We start from the raw sequence: 17,436 nt of genomic DNA, 5'->3' as shown, positions 1-17,436 counted from the left end.
AAACCTGTTTTTATAGGAAATCTCCCATATTTTATATGTTGGCAATTAATTCAAATACTGAACCAAAAAAAAAAAAAAAAGCGCCAAACGGATCACTTTGTAGGATGTGTCCTGCCCAAGGGCTGCCAGTTTGTATCCTCCAAGTTCAAAACTTCATTATCTGGTTAGTTGAGACGGCTCAGCCACCAAGAAGTGGTTAGTGTGGTTTCCAGGGGAGTGCCGAAAGGCCCGGCCTCAGCCCGGGGGGAGAGAAACATGGAAGATGGCAGCCGCGAAGTGGACAACTGGGGGACGAATGGATTCAGAACCATCTCAAGGCAGGAAGCGGCGGGTGGACCTGGAGGCCGCAGGCTGACCTGACAGCAGTTGGGTGCAAAGGATCCGGGTGTCTCAGCCACACGCTTGACGTGAGCCAATGGGGCTACACAAAAGCTGGTGCAAAACCTCAGGCCTTGTTATGATCCTCACGGGCGAATGAAGCCCTGCTTCTGAGTCACACTGTGTCCCAGGTGTTTACAGTGACTCTGCGGCCCAGCAGGAGGAGGGCGGGGTTCACAGAGGCCTGGTTCGAGGCTGGGCCCTGCTGCTTGCAGCCTGGTGGCCTCACTAAAGTCACACTCCCTTTCCCCCACCCCGAGCCGCAGTGTCCCCATCATGACACCCTCCCAGGCTGTGGCGCTGGCCAAGCAAGTTCTGTGAACGCTCTCCACCCACACGGGCCCCCGCCATCGCGCCCAGAACTCTCCCCCCCCCCCGCTCGTTCCAAGGGAGGCAGGGCGATTGCCCTCACGTTAGAACAGGACACCAAGGCCGGGTAAGTCTCGTCTCTTTGTGTCTGGGACACAACGCCAGGACAGCAGAGCCAGCACTGTCGTCCAGAACCCAAGAACTCCAAGTGCTCTTTCTCCTGACACTTTCCTTTCTGCTCCCATTGTACAGATGGGGCCACTGAGACCTCACGGCGAGACCGATGCTCAGTGCTTGGTCTGGGATAGAAATCAGGTGCTCTGGCCCCTGAGCACATGTTCTGCCTTCACATCGGACAGACTTGCTGGAGGAGGGGATGTTAGCAGCACGTGGGGAATTGCTTCCTTGCTGCTGTGGAAGGCTGCGGGGAGGGGCAGAGGGAAGCCGAGGCGGCTCCACATGGCCAGGGAGCCAGAGAGTCTCAGCGCCACGGGGCCCGGGCCTTCATGTTGGGAGCAGAAGGAACTTCCTGTGCCCCAGGGAAGGAGATGGGGCTGCGGAACGGACCTCTTTCATGTGGCTGCCCACAGTGGGAGCGGGCGGGGATCTCTCGCGGTGCCTCCGTTCCCCCTGCACAGGCTGCTCACGGAGCCCCTCTGGCTCGGGAAGTCTCTGACTTAAGATTGCAGGGATCAGCCGCTGGCCAGACTGGGACCCCAGAATGGAGAAGGCAGGGTTGCTTGCTCCAGGGCCCACCTACCACCACCTCCTGCTGCTGCCACCGTGCCAGGGTTTCTCGAGTTTTCTCTGCCTCCACACTTCAGAGCCACAGCTCAGGCACAGCCCCGGCCAGGAATGAGTTCCTGTCCTTTGGGGCTCAGCCCAGGAGCTGCTCCTCCAGGAAGGCCTCCTCCCGGCAGGAGCCCCAGCCCCTCTGCAGGCCGGGAGCAGTGGCCAGCAGTGGAAGGAAAGAGCAGCGCGCTTCTGGGTGCTTCCTCCACGCCCGTGTCTGAGCAGGTGACACTGCATCATCCCACCCGGAGGTTGACCACTGCCCCTATTTAAGGTGAGAAACAGTCTGGAGAAGGTCAGTGACGCTTCAGGTCCCAGGGGAAGCACCTCCCACCTTCTCTTCCTGAGCCCATCCTGCAGGAAAGGAGCCTGGGCTGTGAAACCAGGGGCTCCAGACACGGTGCTAGGGCCCAGCCCAGGCTCAGGCCAGCGGGGCTCCGGCAGGCCCGGGAGGCTGGGCCTGGGGAGAAGATGACAGTATCAGTGGACTTTCTCAGGAGCCCTGCCCTGCTCTGGAGCTCAGCGCCGACAGGCCGGCTCCAATCACGCCCTGCTCTATCCCTCCCAGTCCCTCTTCCCTCCTGGGACTCAGTGTCCACACCTATAAAATGGTCATCATCTGGCCAACTCCTGAGAGTGAGGAGGAGCTGAGGACAGAGCACTCTGTGGGGAGGACAGGGAGCACTCGGCACCCAGGACTGGCTCAGGCTGCTTGTCAGCCTCCAGAAGCTGGGCTCAAACCACTGACAGGCCCTCCAGCGTCACCAAGCCTGTGGTGCTGCTGTGCGAGACCGCCACGGTCACCCCATTTTGCAGATGGGAAAGTGGAGGCACGTGGTCAAGGTCAAACCTAGAAAGGTCAGCACATTGCAGCTAACTTGGCTGCTAAGGTCGTGGCCTCCCGTGACCTCCAAGAGAAGGAGAGGGGGGTTGCCTGGCATTGAGGTGCGACTGGCAAGAGGCCAGCTCAGTGTCCTGTCTCGGCGGCACGGAGGGGGCCAGGAGGCCAACAAAGGCAGAGGGCAGGGAGCAGAGGAGCTGGGCAGGGCCACAGGAACAGGGTCATCTGTGGGGAACAATGTGGGCACCCGGATGAAGCCACTCGGCCGCCTGGCCAGGCTCTGGTGCGGCCACAACCCAGACACAGCAGCCACTGTCTGCCCAGCCGAGGGGTGGGGCACCCAGGCCCTAGGCCCGCTCTGCGGCCTGTCAGGAGATTTACACCCGACTCTTAACAACCGCATGGAATCGCAGGCGGGTGCTGGGCCCCGGGTGGTCTGCTGTGAATCGGCCCCCTGTGAGCAGATGAAAGCCGGTCGGTGGCTGGCGGGGGGCCAGCGGGCAGGGAGGCAGGCTTCTCCTTCCCAGGCCTGCAACTGGGGTTTCCAGCGGCCTGGGCTTGATTAGGGAGCCAGGGAGGTCTAAGGTTAACCCCTTCCCTCCTGCTGGCACACTCCCCTGGGGACCGGGGGTCCGGGGGCTGGGGCCAGGAGCCGTTGGCTCTCCTCACCTGGGACATCCCTCGCCTCCCCACACCTGGAGCTGAGGACAAAACGGCAGCTTTAGCTTTTCCCACCCATGCCGCCACAGTGACTGCTCACCTCCTTCGGGCCCTGCTCAAATATCGCCTCTTCAGGAGGTCTCCCCGTCCCCCACCCTGCCGTGTTTCATCCCCACACGCTGTCCGCTCACCCCCGACTTTCTTTTCTTCACAGGACTTCATGTTACCTGAAATTAAATCAGCTAATCATTCGTTTACTTCACTTATTCCGTAAGTGTTTATCGAGCACCTACGAAGTGTTCGTTTCTGTATTCCAGGGTCTATACCAAGTGCCTGACAAAGCAGAGGAAACACCCTCACCCTGTGGAACGTGTGCACGAGAGGGGAGATGAGAAAGCAAGAAAAGAAATGAGTGGACTACACAGCATCTTAGAAGGTGCTCGAGCTCAAATGGAAGCCGGGAGGTATAAGGGGGTTTGGGGGGATTGCTGTGCCTGTGATTTGAAACAGGGCGATCAGCAAAGGGCTCACTGCAAAGTTTGCTGAAAGACTTCAGGGAGGGAAGGAGTGAGCCATGAATCTGGGGGTGCCCGGGGGGTGTTCCCGGTAGAGGGAATAGCAGTGCAAAGGCCCTGAGGCAGGAGTGAGACTACCCACTTTGAAGACCAACCAGGAGGCCAGCGTGGGGAGAGTGAGGAGGAAGGCGTTTGAGAGGAAGACAGAGGAGTAATGGGCACAGATCAGGTGGGGCCTTGTTGCCATGGTGATAACAGAGCTGTTTACCATCTCTCCCCACCCCTGTGTGTGAGACCCATCTGCTGGGTTCACTGAGGTGTCCCAGCTTCTAGAACAGTGCCTCCTCACGGGAGGTGCCTAGGAAAATATTGGTTGAAATCCTTCCATGTACATTTTTGGGAAGGGCCCACAGGCAAGATGGCAGGGCTGCCCTCTCTCGGCCTCGGGCAGGATTAGGAACCCGGGTCCTAGCCTTTCAGGTACCAGCACCTGCTAAGCCTGGAAGACGTGGAGCACGCAGTCCCCAAACTGTGGTCCACGACAGAGTCGCCAGGCGCTGTCCTGCCTCCTGCCCAGATCCTGGATCCCGCTCAGCCACCTTCCTTGTAACAAGCCCCCAGCGACTGTGAGGGACACCAGTATCGAGAACCTCAGAAACCAAGGCCACACAGGCAGGAAGCCACCAAGCCAGCCTCCAGCCCAGCCGGCCACCTGGCTGCAGCTGGGGCACGCTCTGCAGGGCACTGGAGGGGAACGGCCCGGCCACAGAACCCACAGCGGCTCAGAGATCTGCAGGCTCCACTCCTTGGCTCCCTGGACCAGCTCCGACTCCCCTCCCACTCCACCACGGGGGGACAAAGCAGGAGAAAGGCCCAGAAAGAAAATCCCGACATAAACCATGAGGGCTCCTGAACACTTCCTGCAGGAGGGCAGCTGGAAGCCAGATTAATGACCACAAGAACTCCCCCGAGGAGATGCTAATATCGCCCCCATTTTACAGATGCGCACATGAAGGTGGGAAGGCCCTTCTAAGTGACTTGCTGGCCTGAGCCCCGGGCTGGAGCCCTGGGTGCACCTTGAGCAAGTGGCTTTGCCTCCTGGCCTGTCTCTTCCTGGGGCCATTAAGGATCAGTTAACTGAGGCTTTGCCCAGGGCCTGGCACTCGGGGGGGCTGGATGACCGGCCGTGGGGAAACTGAGGCCCAGAAGGTCACAGGCGGAAGGCCAGGCTGGGACTGGAACCCAGGTGCTGGGGAGACCTGACCTGAGGGCTGGGCCAGGGGCAGGGGCCGGGGTAGGGCCAGGGGAGGGGCCAGCAGGTCCTCGGGATGGAAGACCTGGAGAACTGCCTGCCTCCCCCCAGGCCCATGGCTGCTCTTTCCTATAAATGAGCTTTTGCTAAGGTTTTATTGGAACAAGTCACTTTAAAACCACTGATCTGGCCTGTGCCACCGCCCAGAGAGGGGCACCATCTGCCTCAGGTCACGCAGCAAGCCTGGCCTCTGACTCCAGCTTATCTCCAGGCCTGGCTCTCCCTTCTCGCTGCCTCTTCCTGTGCCACCCACTCCCCCACCAGCTCACTCCAAGAAGGGGCTGTCTCAGGTGTGGGGGACCCCAGGAGAGACGAGCAGGCAGGGGGAGGCCAAGTCTTCACCCTCATCCAGGGGCCTCAGTGGGGGCTGGTGAGCAGCTCTGGGCTGGGCGGGCTGAACATGGAGGGCTCTGAGGGATTCCAGGTGCTGCCCGGCCCCTGGGAACCTTCCCACCAGGCTCCACGCCCCGGCTAACATGCCTCTCCACACTGGGTGCTCACTGCTTTGTGCCGCATCAGTCACACTGAGCCCAATGGTGGCTCCCGTCCGTCCTGATTCTGCCCCTGGAGACTCAGAGTAGAATATCACCTCCTTCGACAGAAACTTAGACCTCTATTACCATGGCCTGGGGTTCCAGCAGCCACCCTAGTGGTGGTGGTGATGGGAGCCCAGGGAGATGGCCCAGTGCCAGAGGTAACAGAACACAGTCCAGTGACTCACAATGAGCCTCCCTCTGCTGCCGCCTGTGGGCACTGACCCCCAGGCCTGCAGGGAGGAGGGTATTCTCGCGCTTCCCGGAGGAGGCAGCTGATGCCCAGAGAGGTCTGCAACTTGCCCAAGGTCCCCCAGCCAGGCAAAGTGGCTTAGACTCTGCTGTCTGCACAAAGGCCTGTGACACACAGGGCTTGCCAGCCTTTATCACCTGGAGATGCGGGGGAGTCACTGACCCGGCTCACCGCTGACAAAACTGAGGCCAAAAAGGAGACATGACTTGTTGGAGCTATGGAGCCCAAGGCCAGGCATGGACACATCCATGTCCAATCCTAGCAGGAATCTGACCAGACCCAGTGCCTGCTGGGAGCTGCCTGCCTTTGGGCCTGATGACCACATACGACAGCTCAGGGGAGGCCGCAGGAGGGAGTCCTGAGAGGTGGGAGAACTCTTCCAGGGCCAGCTCTGAGCCTTCCCCGGATGGGCCATGCCCGATTCCCAGGAACGGAGGCGCGGGGCCAGGCCTGGGAGCCCTCCCTGACCACGCCCTGGTAGTCACACTCCCGTTGTGAGCCTTGGGCACTGAGAGGCCAGGAGCTTGTCCTCCTGCCAGGCTTACTCCCTCCTGAGCTGGGATCAAAGGCTGTGTCTAGGATCCTGGACGCCTCCCCAGCCAGGACCTCCATGTCCCCAGGCCTGAATTCTCTCCTCACTGCGACTGGGTGACCCTTGGCTCTGATATCACGAGGATCTCACATGAGACAATAAATACGAGAGGGTTGTCTAAACTGCAAGGGGCCACAATTACACAGAAAGACAAGGACAGGGTAGCTCTCAATGCACCAGTGAGCGTGTGCGAGTGAGGGGCAGTCCAGACAAGAGCTCTGCTCAGAGCTCAGGAGCAGCCAGTCCAGAGATGGCCAGCTGGTTCTCTGCTTCATTCATTCATTCATTCATTCACTCACTCACTCATTCACTCTTTCATCCAGTGAACACAGGCCTCTGGCCCACTCCTTGGCCGCTGCCCCTCCAGTTCCCTAATCTGAATCTGCAAACCCCAGGCCCTTCAGCAGAAGCAATGAAACACAAACTCTCTTTGATGCTAAAATGCACGGACCAGGGCTCCCTACACACAGCAGGTGCTCGATAAATATCTGCAGAATCAAATTTGCATTTCTGATCTGGACACTGGGCCCAGGGGTCAGCATGCCCGGCCCCTGGGCGACCTGAGTAAGTCACAGACTCAGATTCAAAGAAAGAGTTTCCAAGGAGGGGACCCGGCCTCCTTCAGCCACTGGCGGAGGAAGCTGGGGTGGAGCAGAGCACACCGGCCCGGCCTCCAGCCCCATGCAAGTCCATACTCCCCAGAGGCTCCCAACGGCGGTCACCCCATGGGAGCGGGTCCGCTGATCCTGTTATCTCCCTGTCCCAGCCTCCTCACTGGCCTCCCGAAGTCCAGGCCAAGCACAGAGGGTTGGGGGGTGTAGAGCAGAGACCACATCCCCGCCCCCCGAGTGCTCCCAGAACCCAGTGCCGTCTGTCTGACCTCGGCTGCTGCCCTTCTCCCTTTGGACCCTCCTTCCCCCTCCCAGGGGACTCAGTGGCTCGGGCACTTACGTCTGGGCTCCCGGGGTCCATCCACAGTCACCTTGATGGCTCGGTGGTAGGTGGCCACTTGGGTGGGGTTGGTGAACACGGTGATGGTCAGTGTGAAACTCTTCCCTGGGGGGAGTGGGGAAAAGGCAGGAGGTTGGTACCTGGAGCCACTCACAACACGTTGGTCTCCCCAAGAAGCCCCCTAACCTTCCAGAAGGGGCAGGCCACTCTCCTTTGAATCTGGGCAGAAGACGGGGCTCTGGGTGAAGTTCAAACTGCTGGGGTTGGCACTCAAGGCTCCAGGAGGTCTGGCACCAACTTTATTTTGCCTCCACCTCCCCAGGCTGCCCTGGCGTATCCCTCTCTGTTTCTTATCCTGTTTGTGTTCCTTCTATGCAGAGACCCCTGTGATTTGGGGGTGGGGAGCAAGGATGGAGAGATTATATATGTGTATGTATGTATGTGTGTGTATGTATGTGTGTGTATGTGTATGTATGTGTGTATGTATGTGTGTGTGTATATATATATACATATATATTCCCCCCCAAAAGTAATTAATGATTTTTACAGAGAATTATGAGAACATAAAAGATATAAAAAAGAAGAAAATGCCCATAATCCCACTAGCCAGAGATAAACACTGTTACAGCTTGGGTGTTTTCTCCTCCAATCCTTTTTGTGTGGGTAAGCACGTTTAAAAAGTTGCAGTGATTCCAATATATATACATATATTTTGTACCCTGCTTTGTTTTTCATCTAACATCACATCATAAGCACTTTCCCGTGTCATTACAAATTCTTCATAAACTTCATTTTTAATGGCTGCAAAATATTTCAACTCATAGGAGCCTCATCTTTTATTCATTCATCTCCTTACTCTTCGGCATTACCCTGCCGCTGATTTCTTACGGTGTGTGCGGCTGGGGCTGGAAAAGGGCTGATTTGGGAGCTGCAGACATTTCATTTGTAGACACAACTGTTATTTCCAGGACTCTGTTCTATTTTTAAATAGGCATTTGGCTCCAAAGTCTCCATTCAAAATTCCTGAGAGGGGAAAAAACTTTTAAAATAATTTATTTTTTTACCATTTGAAATAAAATGAAAATGACCTTCTGCTTATAAGAGTCTTTGTCTGCATTTCTGCGGACTTCCTCAGCATAGATTCCAAGAAGTGGCGCGTGAGTCCATCAGAGCAGAGGGCTGGGACGTACTTAGGGGCCGCGATCTCTCCAGAGATGGGATGGCTCTCCAGAGAGCCACTGTGATGGGTGTGAGGCCGTGTGTCACCCTGGCGCCATCGGCGCCGTCTATTGAGGTGGAAGATCTTTTAAATGCTCCTGACTGAACTAGTCTTTTTTCTAATACTAGTGAGAATGAAGCTTTTTATACATTTATTATCCGTCCTAACCCAACACAAATGATGGCTTCGTGTTCTTTTATAATTTCGTATTAAAGTTTTGGTGCCTTTAAAACATCATTCTGTAGCCTAGCTGGTTTGGATCAGTGGATAGAGTGTTGGCTTGGGGACTGAAGGGTCCCGGGTTCGATTTCGGTCAAGGGCACGTACCTTGGTTGCAGGCCCCGGACCTGGTTGGGGCTCGTGCAGGAGGCAACCACTTGATGAGTTTCTCTCACATAGATATTTCTCTTTGTCTTTCCCTCTCTCTTCCACTCTCTCTAAAAATCAATGGAAAAATATCCCCGGGTGAGGATATAACAAACAAAAAGCCATCTCTCCGTAATCAGCTCGTTAACACCTCCCTGTCCTATTTGTGGCGATCGGCTGCCCCGATCGATCGATCGCTGGCCTTTACGTTTCCCTCTCTGGTTCTGAGCTGGTTTGCGTTTTCATTTCTTTCTCTGGTTTGTGATTGCTCCTATGTTTTTTATGTTTAGGCAGGTTGCCCTGGGTAACGGGGCCGATAAAGGCTTGCCTCTGATGAACTGTGTTCTCTTTACTTCCTACATCTAATTCTTTGATTCTTCGAGGGAAGACTGCTCCATAAGGTATAAGGGAAGGATTTTTCCTCAAAGGGCAACACCAGTTTTCCCAGCACCTCCTTGGAATGTGAGCACCCCCTGCCTGCCTGCTCTCCGTTACCATCAAAACCTCCACACACGAGATTGGGAGGATGTGGGGGAGCTTCGCCTCTGTCTGAGCACCCCCATCTCTGGATCCCGGTTACAGGCTTGGAGACTCCCCGGGGGCAGGGTCATTGGCCCGGGCACCTGTGTCCCCCAGGGCTGCCAGAACGAACCCCTCTGCTGTCCCTGTGCCCCCAACGACTCTCCAAGGCGGCGGGTGGGTTTGATAGCCCACCTCACAGGTGGGGGATGAAAACTCGGAGAGACCGACAGCCTACAGTCCTCTTTGCATGGTCCATTCTCAGTGCTTCTGAGTGCTTCTAGGCCGATACAGGAGACTCCAGACCACGGTCACCTGCCAGGCCGCTGGGGCCACACCCAGGGGCCCACGGGCTCTGAGACATCAGGGCTGGGAGGATGGGGCTCAAGTATAAGAGACTGGACCTGGAAAGTGCGGGCCCCTCTGGGAGAATGTTCCTGAGCCAGCCGGCTAAAGGCAGGGATGCAAATGCCCCAGTGGTCCCTGCCCCTGGAGTCCCGGGTCAGAGGGACACACACGGCCCCTCACTCTCAGACCACAGGGGCACTTTCCGTGATTCCTGAAAACAGGACGTGCAGAAGGGCAGGGGAAATGGTGGCAGGTGGGCTCAGGCTCCCTGCCCACTCTTTCCGGGGGCCCTCCTACTGCTCGCCCTCACTCTGAAGTCATTTCCCTCCTGGGCCCCCGGCCCCCAACCAGTCAGGCACTCTCCGGGGGCCCCTGGGCCTCTCTGTCCATCACGTCCTCGGTCCACAGGGCACCAAGTGATGAGGAGTTTAGGTGGACAGCGGCCAGAGGGCTGCCAGGCGGGTGGGCCCCAAGCCCCTGAAAACCCCCCTTTTATCACCTCACCTCCCTCAGGTCTCCACTGAAAAGTCACATGCCCAGTGAGGCCTGCCCTGGCCATTTTCTCTAAAGTAGGAGTCTTTAACTCGACTTGTGCAGCCTCCTCTACAACTGAGTGCGCCCGAGAACCGGGATAGGAAAGAAAAAGACGGGCCATTGCATTGTCCCTAACCTCGAAATGAAATTTAGCATCTCTCTCGAGGCTGAACATAGGCAACAAGCCACAAAGCCTCACAGAAGTCCCTGCGACCTTGTCACACAGACGTCACAGGCATTTACATATCACATTACAGGCGCTGCAGATTCCTCTAAATAGCTCCCACACTCGTCACAACTTCAAAATCATGGTCGTCATTGCTAGATCTTATTACTTCATATGCTAACAAAGTGGGCACATTTATCACAATTTTAAAAGACAGCTCGCTAACTATGTTTTAACATAATTGGTTCCCAGTGTCATCTTTTATATTTTATTTTGCTCCTTGAAAAACATTATCCTGAGACTGTCAAAGGGGTCCACAGGGTGAAAAAAAGATGAAGAAGATCAACCAGAAGCGTCATAAACCTTCCCTTGCTCCCTGACTGAATTTCCCCCAAATGCTTATTACTTCTCATAATTCATCTACTTAGTTATCTCGTCTCCCAGTATTAGACTGTAAGCTCCCTGGAGACCAGAATTTTTGTGCTTTTCATGGCTGTTTCCCAAGCCCCTAGGACAGCATCTGGCATGTCGTAGGTGCTCAATAAATGTTTGTTAAAGGAATGAAGGGCAGAGATTGCTGCTCCCATTTTATAGATGAGAAAACTGAGGCAGAAAGGCAATGAGGAGACCAGGTCACACAGTCTCCAGGCAGAGCCCAGGAAGGTTAGAATATGATGGAGCCAGCCCCTCTACACAGACACTAAGGGCCTGCTGTGAGAAGCCCCTCTCCCCATCAGGCAGCAAACCACAGGACACCCGAGGTCACCAGCCCTCCTGGACAGCTTCCTCTCAGTTTCCAGGCCTGGCACTAACCCTCCCAGGCACTCCTAGAGAGGCGGGAGGGGGCCAGGAGAAAGGGAGAGGCTGGGACCTGGGAGCAGGAGTGGGAGGGCGGAGCAGGTAGCAGGGAACAAGAGACAGGGACCCCTTGAACCAGGGGTGAGCAAAAGCTGTCTCCCTGAGGGGCCCTCACCCCTCTCTGTGCCTAGCAGCAAACCCATCCATTATCTCTCTTCTCCTCTTGGAGGAGGAGCTGAGAAAACCAAGGAGGTGGACAACGTTGTGCAGGAACCCCGGGCAAACTTGCAACCAGCCGGGAGTCTAGGAATTGTAAATCAAGGCACTCCGAGGGCTGGCGATTGGAGGGGGAGCAGTCCTCGTCTGGAAATAGCTGTGCCTTGGGGCTCGGAGTGGCCCCAGACATTCCAGAAGCACCTGGGGCCCTGAACCAATCAGCACACACTGCTGGGCCTGGCAGTGTGACCTTGGGCAAGTCCCCGTCCTTGTCCCCGTCCCTCTCAGCCAGGGTTCCTGTGGGAGGTGTCCCTACCACAGGGCTCATGGGTAGCGGGAGGGGACCTGCCTCGGGAACCTCTGGGTTTCTCAACATTGGCCAAGAAGCCATCTATCTCCTCCCCACCAGTGCCTGCAGCTCACACCTTTCACCCCAAATCTCTCTCCACACACTACGGCAGGATCTTTTTAACCAGTTAACGACAGTTTGGGAACTAAAGCTCTTTTCACTTTCACCTAGGCCCGTGGTCGGCAAACTGCGGCTCGTGAGCCACATGCGGCTCTTTGGCCTCTTCAGTGTGGCTCTTCCACAAAATACCACGTGCAGGCTCGCACGTACAGTGCGATTGAAACTTCATGGCCCATGCGCAGGAGCCGGTATTTTGTGGGAGAGCCACACTGAAGGGACCAAAGAGCCACATGTGGCTTTCGAGCCGCGGTTTGCTGAGCCACAGTTTGCTGACCACTGACCTAGGCCCATGGCCGCCTCCTAGAGGGCTTTTTGGGGATTGTGGTGTGTGATTCTCAAGAGGTGGGATTGCTTTGGGGGGGAGGTGCACAGGGCTGTGAAATAGTCATACTTTCTGTGCATGAAAAACTTGCTGATAAAGATGATCTGAGCCATGAACTGAACTAAATTTTGCATAAAACAAGGTAAATTTTTTTGTACACTTTTAACGTCTATTGAATTTCCCAGGAGGAAAGACAGTCTTAAAAAAAAAAAATGTGTTCAGAACTTTACCAAGAATTGTTCACAAGTTCAGAAAATCATGTCATTGACGGCAGAGTGGGGCTCAGACTTTGAGTCATGTACACCTCGCCGCCAGTCACAGGCCACCTACCAGAGGCGGAAGTGCCCATCCATCAGACGCTGTGGTCTCGCCCAACATTTACATATTCAAATGGATATTTTATTATAAATCACTTTCCCCATTTTTTATTAGGGCTACGGAATTATATCGGCTTTGAAACTGCGTAGGTAGGTGGGCTACGGTATCTACATTTCACTGTGAGATGGTAAAGGGCGTTACACATTATTGAAGGGGGCGCTGCGTCTGGGAGGGTGTGCACCTGGGCCTTAATCTCTGCAAGGGACACTGATGATTTGGTTTCCTTCCCTTCCTGTTCCTGCTTCACACCTGCAGTCTAATCACGAGAGCTCTGTGCTGCTGGTGTGTGCATGTCTTTCCTGGAAAGGTATCTATCTTCCTGGAATTAAGACAGAGTCAAGGAATGAAAGGCAAGGAAACAAGCAGAAGTTTCCATCTGGCTCCTTGGCCCTGGCAGAGGCCGGAGAGCCAGGGAAAGGCTCTGGGTCCCCAAACCTGTCCCCACTCCTGAAATGGCCCAAACCCGTCCCTGTCAATCACTGACTTGTTCTCTCCGAGGGAATTTCCCACTGGGCAGGATGGGCAGAGCCGACGCGAGAGGCTGCTTGCCACAGGAGCCCGGCGCCCTCCTTCCTCAGCCACCCGCCTCCACTTCTCCCACTCAACAATTCACACCTTCTGGGTTTCCCCCACCCCCGCCCAAACCGCACCCGAATCAGAGAATCAGTGACTGTCACCACTCAAAGGGACTTCAAAGATCTCTTCTAGTCCCAGGCATTTGAAGTAACAAAATCTCTATCATGTATCCAGCTCGCAACAGTTGCCAACGGAGACACTTGTACCAAGTTCCTTAGCCCTGACAAAATCCCATGAGGTAGGTACCAGTATGATCCCCATCTTACAGATGCGGAAACTGAGGCACAGAGAGATTAAGCCATTTGCTCAATGTCATCCAGCAAGTCACCGGTGGAGCTGGGGCTGAACCCCAGGTCGGATGTTTTAGAGCCCAGGCTGTTGAATACCATGAGCCTCCCAGGCCTAGAAGTCCTGTGGACTTCTACAGGCATCAGAACCCCAACTGAGGCCTCTTCCTGCTTCCCAGGACCACCAAGATTGGGGAGAGGAGTGCAGCCTCCTGCATCTATTTTCCAGAGCCACAATCCAGCCTCCGCTGTGCCTGCTCTAAGAGTGGGCTGCCCAGCAGGCCCTGTGGGTGGGCACAGGTCTGTGGGCATAAATGCCACAAGAAAATCATTTTCTTTTTTTAAAATATATTTTTTAAATTGATTTCAGAGAGGAAGGGAGAGGGAGAGAGAGAGAGAAACATCAGTGATGAGAGAGAACCACTGATCGGCTGCCTCCTGCACGCCCCACACTGGGGATCGAGCCTGCAACCTGGGCATGTGCCCCTGGCCGGAATTGAACCTGGGACCCTTCAGTCCACAGGCGGACGCTCTATCCACTGAGCCAAACCAGCTAGGGCGAGGAAATCATTTTCAGCAGCAGAATGGCCAGGCAAGGTCTCAGGTAACTCAGAGAATCATCATCTCTTCTCTTTCTATATTGCACCTCCTAGAAGAGGGGGTGCGATGCCATGTTCCTGGTGCCGTGCTGGGCCCCAGGTTCTAAGCTTCCCTTCTGCCTGCCCCCTCGGGGATGCAGCTATAGCGGGCCTCCCTCTCTGCCACTGCCACCTGACAGACGGGGCCACCGCCCCACCGCCCAGCTGCATCCGAGCAAGCCACCGCCAGGCAGTGGCAGCTAGCGACTCTCCACTCTGGGCGGGGGCTGGGATTAAGTTGCAAAGGGCTTGAGATATTGGGGATGACAAAAGGGGCTTGGAGACTAATTAGGAGCAGCAATGAAAGCTTAATTCATAAAAGCAAACATTTTCCATCCATCAACCTGCAACCAGTTAAGGGCAACGTTTGAAAGAAATCTGTGCATGGGGAAGGGAGCCAACAGGAACAGGAAATGTTTGAAAGAATGTAAACTATTTCAGTTTCATAAAAAGTAACAAGTAAACAGTTATTACATGCAAATAATGCCCTGGTTTTAATTAATGCTGAAAAGTCAAAATATGTTTGACATTTGTATGTATACACTGAACGGCTGAAGAGGAAAAAATGGTGCCCAGATGCCCACTTCCGAGCAGGGCTGGCGGCTCAGAGGGACCTAAACCTTGAAAAGGTCTTGCTTATTGGTGATGAAAAGTACAATTCTGCCTCAGCCTCTGTGGAGGCTGGGGCCAGAGGGAACCTAGCTTACTTTCTTAACAAAGCTGGAGGGGCAGGCCAGGTGCTCAGGGAAGGGCACTCCCCAATTTTCAGCAGGCTGGTCTTAAAGGGCCAGCGAGCCCTCAAGTCTCCATTCCTCCCCCTTCCCCTCCCCGGGCAAGGTTTCTAGGACTTCTGCATCCAGAAGTGGTGATGGGTTTCAGGTCCTCCTACTCAACAGCCCCCGGTGGCAGCCGCAGCTGTGCCTGATCCTGCCTTCCTTCATACTGCCCCGGGGGTAGGTCAGGCAGGTAGGCTGGCACATCGGCCTTGACTCTGGGGCGGGAGATGGCAGCCTTTGAGCTGCGCTTTCCAGTATTCAGCATCCTGTACTGCATTCGTTTCTTTTCTAAACCACGTTAAGGCTCAAAGGGCTGGGGAAATTGTGGCTTTGGGAGACCACAGCTGCGGAGAGGCAGCCCCAAAGTGTGGGGGAGATTCTGCCCCAGTGGGGAGAGTGGCTGGGGTGCCGGGTCCCCGAAGACCAAGGATTTGTCCTCTAAACCGCCTGCCGAAAGACTTAGAAGGCCCTTTTTTGAGCCTGTTCCTCATCCCCCAGCAGCTTTTGTGAGATCAGTGCACTCAATCAGGAAAGGGAAGGCATGGCGGGCTCCAGGAGTTAGGAAGCCCCAGAGACTGGGGGGGAAATGGCAGCTTTTCCCCTCACATCTTCAGGGGGGTCTGTGACACCCTAAGGGGTTGCAAACTGCTGTTTTAGACCGAACTGGGCATGGACCTGTTTCTGGGGCTCCCGCGGGGACCCCTCATTCTCAGCTTCCTTCCCCCCAACCTTTGCTACGGCCAGTGCTGGGCTGGCGCAGTCTCCCTCCCACTCACCTCGCCCACTGCGGCCCACGAAGCGAAGGTCGTTGAACCTGGCCACCTGGTTCTTCATGACGGCAGAGGCATTGCGCAGTTCGGCAGAGTAGTTCTCATCGTTGCCCGCCATCACCGTCACCACCGTGCCATCTGGCACATCCCCCAGTGCCACCACCTGAGGGCAGGGGGCAGGGGGCCAGCTTAGAAAGGTAGCGGGAGGCCAGGGAAAGGGGGGAGGGGCTGGGGCAGGCAGCTCCCCTAGGTCCCAGGCGCACTGCGGATTTCTCAAATGCGGAGTGGAGAGGAGGCTTACCAACAATAGAGACCGCTCCCTCCCCCTCCCCCCAAAACAAAAAGATCTCCACCTTCCGAACCAAAATCCTAGGTAAACTGGTGAAGCCATGCCCCGGGAAAGCATCCCTTCCATCCATTAAACCTAAGGGAGAGCTGGGCACCAGCTCAGTCACTGCGACGTAGGAAGCAGCTTCCTTCTTCCCTTTGCTTGTGAGCTAAAGAGGAATCAACACTGCCTCTAGCAACCCAGTCTCTAACGTTAAAAAAACAGTATCAACAACAATGATGAGGGGACTCAAATAATGCAAGAGCCGTTTGGGGTATGATGTTTGGCCCCGACATGTGGCCTCAGCCCAGTGTGTCGGCCTCTGCGTAGCCTGAATTCGTTATGCAGGGAAAATGCAAAACAAGCTGTCGTTTTGAGAGGGTCTGTCCAGAAAACCCCTTTAAAGCGCCAGAGGGGCTTTTGATAGCAGGAGGATGCACCTGCTGGGAATTGCGGGGTGGGGGTGGAGGTGCCCCCTAATATCGTCTCCCCCAAGCCTCACCCCTCGGAGCTCGGAGAGGCAGATGCCTTTTGAAAAGGAATCAGGCTGCAGACACAGTCACAGCCATGCATTTGAACGTGGCCACCGCGTGCAGGGACGAGGGATCCAGATGGTAAAAATTTCAAGGAGAAAATGTTTGGGGTCTGATTAAAAAGGCCAGATTTCCTGTCAACATCCTGTCTTCTTTTAATTTCAAAGATTCCTTTTAAGCTCCAAGTGACAGTAAAACCTCCGATCTGAGGATTAAAGTCACAGGGGCTGCCTGCCGGTCCCCAGGAGGTTCTCCCCACTGGTGTTTTAAGATGTCACCCGGGAGACCTCAAAGAGCCACTCATCCTTTTTTTTTTTCCTTTCCAATTTGGAGTCGTCTTAATGGGAGCAAGGCCGGCCTCGGCTGCCAGAAGCCGCCGCCGGCAGCCACCTCGGGCACCGCCACCCCCAGCCGCCGCCCGCCCTGCCCGCCCGTTCTCACGGCAGCTGCGAGAGGGTTAGGGGAAAACCAAGTCGTTTTCGTTTCATCTCGCTGCCCCCTTAAAAAAAAAAAATGAAAATGAAACAGTCGCCTACTCCCCGGCAAAGAGAAGCTCCTCTGCATGACTGGGGGCTGCCAGGGGCGGGAGCACCCCCGATCTCTGCCTAACATTTGGGATCCCCGCAGCTACCGGTTAGGGACAGTGTCTCTGGTCCCGGCCCAGAGCCGCGCGCGGTGTACGGTTTCTGAAGCGGGAGGTTGAGGGTGTGAGCAGGAAGTGTTGCTGAAGCTGTGCAGGAGGAGGGGTGCCGGCAGGGCAGGGCAGGCCTATCCACCCTCCGCACCCCACCTCCGTGTCCTCGCCCGGGGGCCCCGGGCTCCGCTTCTCCCCTCCCCGCAGGGCTGTGTCCGAAGGATCCGGGTTGGAGGGGAGCCCCATCGGCCCGCTTCCATATCAACGTTTCTCCCCCCGGGCTCCCCGAAGGTGGAGGGGGCATGCCTCTCTACAAGTCACCAGTGCGGGGTGCACCCCAAAGGAAACGCCTGCGTCTCCGGGTGGAGCGCGCCCTGAGACCGACCGGGCTGGTGGCCCAGGTGCCTGGCTCTGGCTTCGGGG

General features: G+C 55.9%; 1 protein-coding gene across 1 annotated transcript in view; it reads right to left on the bottom strand.

Moving 5' to 3' along the window:
• Nucleotides 1–17,259, bottom strand: part of RUNX3 (runt-related transcription factor 3) — a 54,515-nt gene extending 37,256 nt beyond the window's left edge. Inside the window, exons 1-3 of the mRNA XM_014546762.1 lie at nucleotides 17,170–17,259; nucleotides 15,525–15,780; nucleotides 7,137–7,241 (exon numbers count right to left, since the gene is read on the bottom strand). Of these exons, the coding sequence (XP_014402248.1) occupies nucleotides 7,137–7,241; nucleotides 15,525–15,780; nucleotides 17,170–17,259 (451 nt within the window). The remainder of the gene's footprint in view (nucleotides 1–7,136; nucleotides 7,242–15,524; nucleotides 15,781–17,169) is intronic.
• Nucleotides 17,260–17,436: the final 177 nt, after the last annotated feature.

This window comes from Myotis brandtii, unplaced genomic scaffold (assembly GCF_000412655.1).
Source record: "Myotis brandtii unplaced genomic scaffold, ASM41265v1 scaffold456, whole genome shotgun sequence".
Taxonomy (NCBI): domain Eukaryota; kingdom Metazoa; phylum Chordata; class Mammalia; order Chiroptera; family Vespertilionidae; genus Myotis; species Myotis brandtii.
This window is presented reverse-complemented; position numbering and strand designations above follow the sequence as displayed.